General features: G+C 37.6%; 1 protein-coding gene across 1 annotated transcript; it reads right to left on the reverse strand.

Annotated features, from left to right (window-relative positions):
- Nucleotides 1-5430: 5430 nt before the first annotated feature.
- On the reverse strand, nucleotides 5431-7303 carry LOC120192861 (cell wall / vacuolar inhibitor of fructosidase 1-like). The gene is made up of 3 exons (XM_039195566.1): nucleotides 6595-7303; nucleotides 6344-6401; nucleotides 5431-5718 (listed from the first exon to the last, which is right to left on the reverse strand). Exons 1-3 carry the CDS (start codon nucleotides 7134-7136, stop codon nucleotides 5431-5433), a joined length of 888 nt encoding a protein of 295 aa, XP_039051497.1. The 5' UTR covers nucleotides 7137-7303.
- Nucleotides 7304-7568: the final 265 nt, after the last annotated feature.

A 7568-nucleotide genomic window follows, 5' to 3' on the forward strand; every position in this document is an offset into this window, starting at 1 on the left:
CCATACATATGATTTTATCCTTAACATATACATTAAAACCAACTTATCACTTCATATTTATTCGTAAAAACATGTCGATGCTCATTCCATACAATTTCATGCTCCCAACCAACTTATCATTTCACATTTATTCAATTTATCCATAACATTTTATCCAATATATTCAAACAACCAACTGATCACTTCACATTTATTCAATTTATCCATAACATTTTATCCAATTTATTCATAACATTTTATCCAATTTATTCAAACTTCACATAACATTTTAATTTAAGTTATGAACATCCAATTTCACATGAGTGACATAATAGGGCAATGATAACATATTCTCTGACAAAATAATGGAAGGCGCGCCCCCGGGAACGCTCTTTCACCACTTTGCCAAGTCCCCTTAGGTACTGACATGAATAGTTCTTCGGGGGACATGAGTGACATAATAGGGCAATGATAACATATTATCTGACAAAATAATGGAAGGCACACCCCCGGGAACGCGCATTCACCACTTTTCCAAGTCCCCTCATAAATAATAGGTACTGATATGAATAGTTCTCCGGGGGACATGAGTGACATAATAGGGCAATGATAACATATTCTCTGACAAAATAATGGAAGGCGCGTCCCTGGGAACGTGCTTTCACCACTTTGCCAAGTCCCCTCAGAAATAATAGGTACTGACATGAATAGTTCTTCAAGGGACATGAGTGACATAATAGGGCAATGATAACATATTCTCTGACAAAATAATGGAAGGCGCGCCCCTAGGAACGTGCCTTTACCACTTTGCCAAGTCTCCTCAGAAATAATAGGTATTGATATGAATAGATCTCCGAGGGGACATAAGTGACATAATAGGGCAATGATAACATATTATCTGACAAAATAATGGAAGGCGCGCCCCCGGGAACGCGCTTTCACCACTTTGCCAAGTCCCCTAAAAAATAATAGGTACTGACATAAATAGTTCTCCAGGGGACATGAGTGTCATAATAGGGCAATGATAACATATTCTCTGACAAAATAATTAAAGGCGCACCCCCGAGAACGCGCCTTCACCTGAATAGTACCCCGGTTATAGATACTATTATATGCAACGTATTATGGACTTTCAAAACAAACTTCAGTTCACAAGCTTTCAAATTCTCAAACTCTAAATTTCTCAAAAATATCAATCCTCTATTCTCTGAAAATGAGTCGTCTTTCTGCTATTGTTTTATATGATGGAGAAATTAAGGAAGCTGAAGAGGGGGTTATTTTTGAGTCAGATCATTATATCCCCTTAACCTTAAAGAGAAACACCACTCTTGAGGAGTTAATCACAAAAATTTTGTTAAAAACTCGTGTAGCTGGCCGGAGAAGACTATCTTCACTTCAGTATAGATTTCCTACTGAACTTTTTCCAGTCATGTATACATCATTTTAGCTTTCCAACGATGATGATGTTTCTATGATGATTGATGCTCATATGGAGAGTTCACAATCTCTTATTGAAATGTATGCCACTTTTATTGAGGTTCGTGCTTTTCGTGGTCTCTCATATTCCTCTCACTTTGACATTGAATATCATGTTGATCAAGTTGATAGCCCGACACAACTAATCTGTAATGATTTCACATCATTAATGACGGATCCAACACTAGATGTTATGCCATCAAGTTCAATAGGAAGACATTCATCAGCAGCTGCTTATTATCTCAACCCACGTGGCTTCACCAATAATCCATATGGCAATATCTCTTATACTTCAAGGAGAAGACATTCATCTGTCAATGTTTTTGACTTACATATGAAAATGCCATCGAGACGGTAGTCTATTCACATCCCACATGAAACAATGGCCTCAAGTTCAAGGGGAGGACATGCAAGTGAGAACTTATTTGACCTCAACATTGGATTATCGGAAGAACCCTCATTTCCACCAGAAAAACCTCTTCGGGAGCCAGGTGCATATGGCGCTGAAACGGGATTATTCATTGAACCTGACTCACCACAGTTTAACGTACATTCTGATGATGATGAGGATGGCGTTCCGATAAATACAACACCAGCCGAACTTCCTGCACATATGTATGGTGCTGATTATGATGCAATGTACGAGCTTGAATTTCTGGATCTTCCTGATGTTGGTAACTATGAACTTCAGTCATCAGTCAACGACGGTGATTTATATATTGGAATGAAGTTCGCATCGAAGGAGGAAGCAATGATGGTAATAAACAGTTACAATATTCGTAACTCAATTCAGTCCTGAGTTGATCGATCTACCATGGAGAAATATGTCTGATACTGCGTCCAACGTGACAACGGATGTCAATGGATGCCCGTGTATCAAAGAGGAAGAGGAAAAACAACTTATGGGAACTAACCAAACACAACGGTCCTCATACGTGTTGTGCAAGAGGTATAAACCAAGATCATCCCAACCTGGACTCCAACTTTATTTGCCAAGCAATCATGCCCATTGTGAAGCAAAGCTCTCATATAGCTGTTGCAGTGTTGATTTCTGCTATACAGTCAGAATATGGGTACACAGTCTCCTATAAAAAAGCTTGGTTGGCAAAACATAATGTCATTTGCAAACTTCATGGCGAATGAGATTCCTTTTACAACGAGCTGCCCAATTGGTTTCATGTTGTGCAAAGACTCAATCCCGGGACAATTGTTGAGTTCGAAACTCAATATTATTACGTGAATGATCGAGTGGTTCGCGATCGCTGCCAATTCTACCGTGTCTTTTGGACTTACCCTCAGTGTATTAATGCAGTCAAGTACTGTAAACCAATTGTCCAAATTGATGGTACTTTCTTGTATAGGAAATACAAGCAAGTTTTATTATTGGATGTGGTCCAAGATGAAAACCGCAATATTCTTCCTGTTGCGTTTGCCCTTGTTCAATGAGAAGACACTGAGTCCTGAGTTTTTTTCCTTAAAAATTTACATTTACATGTTGTCACCAGGGAACGAGTATGCATTATTTCAGACCGGGGAGCCGAGATAAATGTAGCAATGGAGTCTTTGGGTACAATGTATAGACCTCCACATGTTCAACATCGTTACTGTGTTCGTCATATTGTTGCAAACTATTACGGAAAATACAAGAAGAACGATGAACGTAAGTTAGTCGTGCAGATGGGTATGTTACTTTTTCCCAATTTTTCTATCATTTTCGTATTACTTATTTATACTTTATATTAACTATTACATATTCCTAATGGCTTAGGTTACGAACTCTTACCTTAAAGGTTTGAGTCTATGCTACAAGAGCTGTTTGGCAAAAATAAGAAGGGGTGCGAGTACATTATGGACATCAACAAAGAAATGTGGACAAATGCGTATGATGAGGGGTATCGCTATGGTCATATGACAACCAACTTGGCTGAAGCAATAAATTCAACCTTAAAGGGGGCTCGTCATTTACCAGTCACGACGTTTGTCAAAACGACTTATTTTCGTTTGGGTCAACTCTTTGCAAAGCTCGGTGGACAAGCTCTTACATGGATGCAAAACGACCATATTTACCACCCAAGACCAGTAGTTGATTTACAGAAAAAAATGGGTGCATCAAATGGGATATTGGTTACAAATTTTTCTCGCACCCGTGAATTGTTTCGTGTAACCGAAATACCACGTCCGCTGCAAGGGATTGAAGCTAACTCTTTCAGAGTTAATCTGTAAGAGAGGTGGTGCAATTGTGGTTTCTTTCAAGCACTCAAATATCCATGCTCTCATGTCATTGCAGGTTGCTCACATTCGCATTTAGACTACAAAAATTATGTTGATCCCGTATACCAACTTTCACAGGTTTTCAAGGTATATGAATTTGAGTTTCCGCCCAAAGGAAACGAAAGAGACACAGATGAGATTCAAACTTGGCTTACAATTGTACCAGATCCATTGCTTTTGAGGGACTCAGGTCGTCCAAAATCTATTAGAATACATTGTGATATGGATATTTGGGAGAAGTCAACAGAACAAAAACGATGTGGGCATTGTAGAAACATCGAGCACAATAGAAAAAAATATTCAGCTCTGTTATCATCACATAACCGTTAACCCTTATGTAATTAATATTCTATTTAAGTGAATGTTTTTGTTTATAATACTTAAATGTAATTGCATTTTCTATAATTTCTCAATGTATGTACACCTAAATAATTTTTTTTAATTTTATTTAAAAATTATTTTATGATATTTATTTAATATAATAATTAATATTATTTATTATAAAAAATTAATTATTAATTTTAAAATATTATAATAATTCCATCTTCTAAGTACAGAAAAAATGTTAAATTAAACAAATTAAAAGTAAGACTAAATTAAAAAAAAATATGTAACTACTGAATATTAAATATGCAATTATAATAATTTTATTACCTTATGCATCAATATTTTCTTTAAATATTGCTAACAAATGACTAGATTAATAACATTTAAATAATTAAGTGATAAAATTAATAGATCGATAATAAAAAAATAATAGATATATAACAATACGTGTAATATTATAATTTCATACATTTTTCCTATAACTACAATAAGATCAAAGCTGGTTTTCATCTATTATTCCATCCGATTAATGTCGCGTGGAATGGGTGAATGCCAAAGTCCCTTAAACATATAACACCTAAATTCACTCCACCTTTAACACACATTTAAAAATACATTTGATAATTCTTAAATTATAATCGAAACACTTTACATAATATATTAATTATTTATAATAGTAATAAAAATAAAATCTTTATTATTAAAAGAAATACTAGCATGACATCTGATTCAGCATAACTCATATAAAGCGCATCCTCGGGGATGCACCTTTCACACGTGGCATCCGATTCAACATAAACCCAGGTAAAGCGCGTCCCCGGGGATGTACCTTTGTGTCAATTCAGCCGAAAGGATGTTACTTCGGGAAATATTGGTTAATGAGTGTTAAAACGGGAAAATTTTAAAAAAAAACGAGTCAATTAGGTTAAATCGCTTTTCGATGGATCGGATCGGATCGGATAGGAGTCAGACTTTTGGTTCCCGGTTTCTACTCCCTCTCTCGATTTTCTCTCTTTTGTAGATTCATTTAATTTTGCTGTTTGTCTTTGAACGTGCCCTTCTTTACTGTGTAATTGTTTCTACTCAGACGTGGACGTAATGGGGTCAGAGGTGGTGGCCCCAATATTTTGAAAAATTAGCATTTGACCCCTTAAATTTGTAAAATTTTTAATTATTTTTTAAAATATTTTTATAATTAAGACGATATTTATAATATTTGCCATTAATGGTACAGTGAAAATACAGAATTCAAGATCTAATTAAGCACGTCATATGAATAATATAAGGGACTAGGGACCGATAAAGCGAAATTAGCTAAACCAAGCGCAACATTAACAAGGTGAAATCCAAGAGTAGACATGTAAAGCTGCGGGAAATTCAATTGGCGTACAACATTCTCTCAGCACATACATTAGGATGATTCAACTCCACAGCCATGCGAATGCCAGATAGGATGGCCTCCGCCTCGATTATGCCCGCATCAGATGGGCCAGCCACCACCAACCCTTGGTGATCTCGCACAATAACACCAACCGCAAGATTCCCGACCAAGATCGGACATGCTACATCAATATTAATCTTTAGCATTAGCACCGAAGGCTTCATCCAATGATCCACATGATGAGACCCAACCGAGGTCATAGATGTTCCTAAAAGTCCTGCTAGCTGTAAATGACGCAGACAATGCACGACTAGAGAGAACTACATACTAGCCCCGACACAATCGGCCATCATGAACAATAACATTTCTTCGATGCCTCAATGAGCAACCGGAGCTGGTCAATGGTCAAGGGGCCTAGAAAAGAATGCAACCATGTGCCTCAGGATGTTAAAGGAGCAAAAAACGATGAAGCACTAATCCGGATGCTTGCAAAATCTGGGTTGTATCAGCACAGTCCCTAAGAACATGGAGGCTAGTTTCGTCCCCCAAACCACACATTGGATATCGACCATCATCCTTCCAGTTGAAGACGACGACACACTAGAAGCACCTCATGAATCGCGCGTCACCCAAACAGTTGAATCTTCCGTGGGGGTTAGATAATCGAGACATAAATAACCATAGCGGAGTAGAGGGAACGGTTGTACATTGTTGACATAAGAGATGAAAATAACCCGAACACACCGAATAAACTCTGGAAGAGTGCTCGCTCCACACCATAACATGGTAGGAAATCAGCGTAATCGGGCAGTTCATGATCGCAGCAGCATGAACAAGTCAGAAAACCGCGTGAACTCTATGAAAATCCCATCGGGGAATATCGGGCATCATTAATTCACCACAAAGTACCGAGGCCTGGCCACTACTCAAATTGGATTGGAGAGGATCCACCCCATCTATCAGCGTGCTGTATAAATTATTTATTTCATTCATTAACATTAACTCTTGAAATACTGTATAAATTATTTATTTTATTGATAAATCGAAAACAAGATGGCCACATCAATTAAAAGTCAGAAGTGACGAGAAAATTAGTTACTACTAAAGTAGAATTTATTTGATTGATGAGGATCAAACATCAGGATCGAAATCTTTATCACATTATGGAAAACTTAGTTTGTATTATTTTGACAATGGAAGCTGCGACAACAGATACGTCATGCACCACTTTGTTCATATCAGTTAACGGTGATTTAGCAGGGAACTCGATCTCACAAGAGTTGGCCTCCACAGCTGCATCATTGGCGCCTTTCTCTGCAAATTTGTAGTTACCCGTTTTGAAAGCTTCGTTGATTTCAGGGACATCTCTTTTTATGATCACGTTATAGCGCTCTGCGCAAGATGTCAAGGCCTTCTTCATTGCAGGGTCGAGTGCAAGGCCGTCGTGGAGTAGCTCGTCGGTGAGATCGAGTGTTTCGGTTGCTCGAGTTTTGAGTGAGTCCACCATGATTTGAGCTAGCTTCTTGAGGTTGGCGTCACGGCTTTCAGGACTCGATTTGAGGGACCAAATGCAAAGATCATAGAAGGGTGTTTGCCTGCAAGTTCTCTCTATCAGGTTCAGGTTGCCTAGAAGAAGGGTCGGACGGAAGGCGTTAATCGGAAGAAACATAAGGAACACAAATATTATCATCAACCTCTTCATATTTGATATAGTTGGGTTAGGGAATAGGGACAAAATTATTGATTATTGAATGCATGTTTTGGTCTCATAAAAATTGTTGTTTTATAGTGGAGTGTGATTAACCAAAATTATTTTGACAAAATCATTCATCCTATTGAAATGCTATCAGTAAGGTTTGCCCTTGAAGCTCGCACGATCCTTGAGGAATGCCCTAAACGAAAGTCTCTTCATTTGAACGAAAACCATGTTGAGGATGTAAACCCATCTCAAGTGGAAATGGAGTTGTAACTTTTATCATCAGGTTCTAAGATAAAAGATGTGAGCCAAAGAAGACTCCATCTTTGAGCTTTCCAAAACCCTTGTTGGAAAGAATGGAATGCATCTTCTTGAATTCAACATTTTTTTTTATTTTATTTACTGTCTATGTACTTGTTTGCTCAAATTTTATCTACC

This window comes from Hibiscus syriacus, unplaced genomic scaffold (genome assembly GCF_006381635.1).
Source record: "Hibiscus syriacus cultivar Baekdansim isolate YM2019G1 unplaced genomic scaffold, ASM638163v2 tig00004258_pilon, whole genome shotgun sequence".
Lineage (NCBI taxonomy): Eukaryota > Viridiplantae > Streptophyta > Magnoliopsida > Malvales > Malvaceae > Hibiscus > Hibiscus syriacus.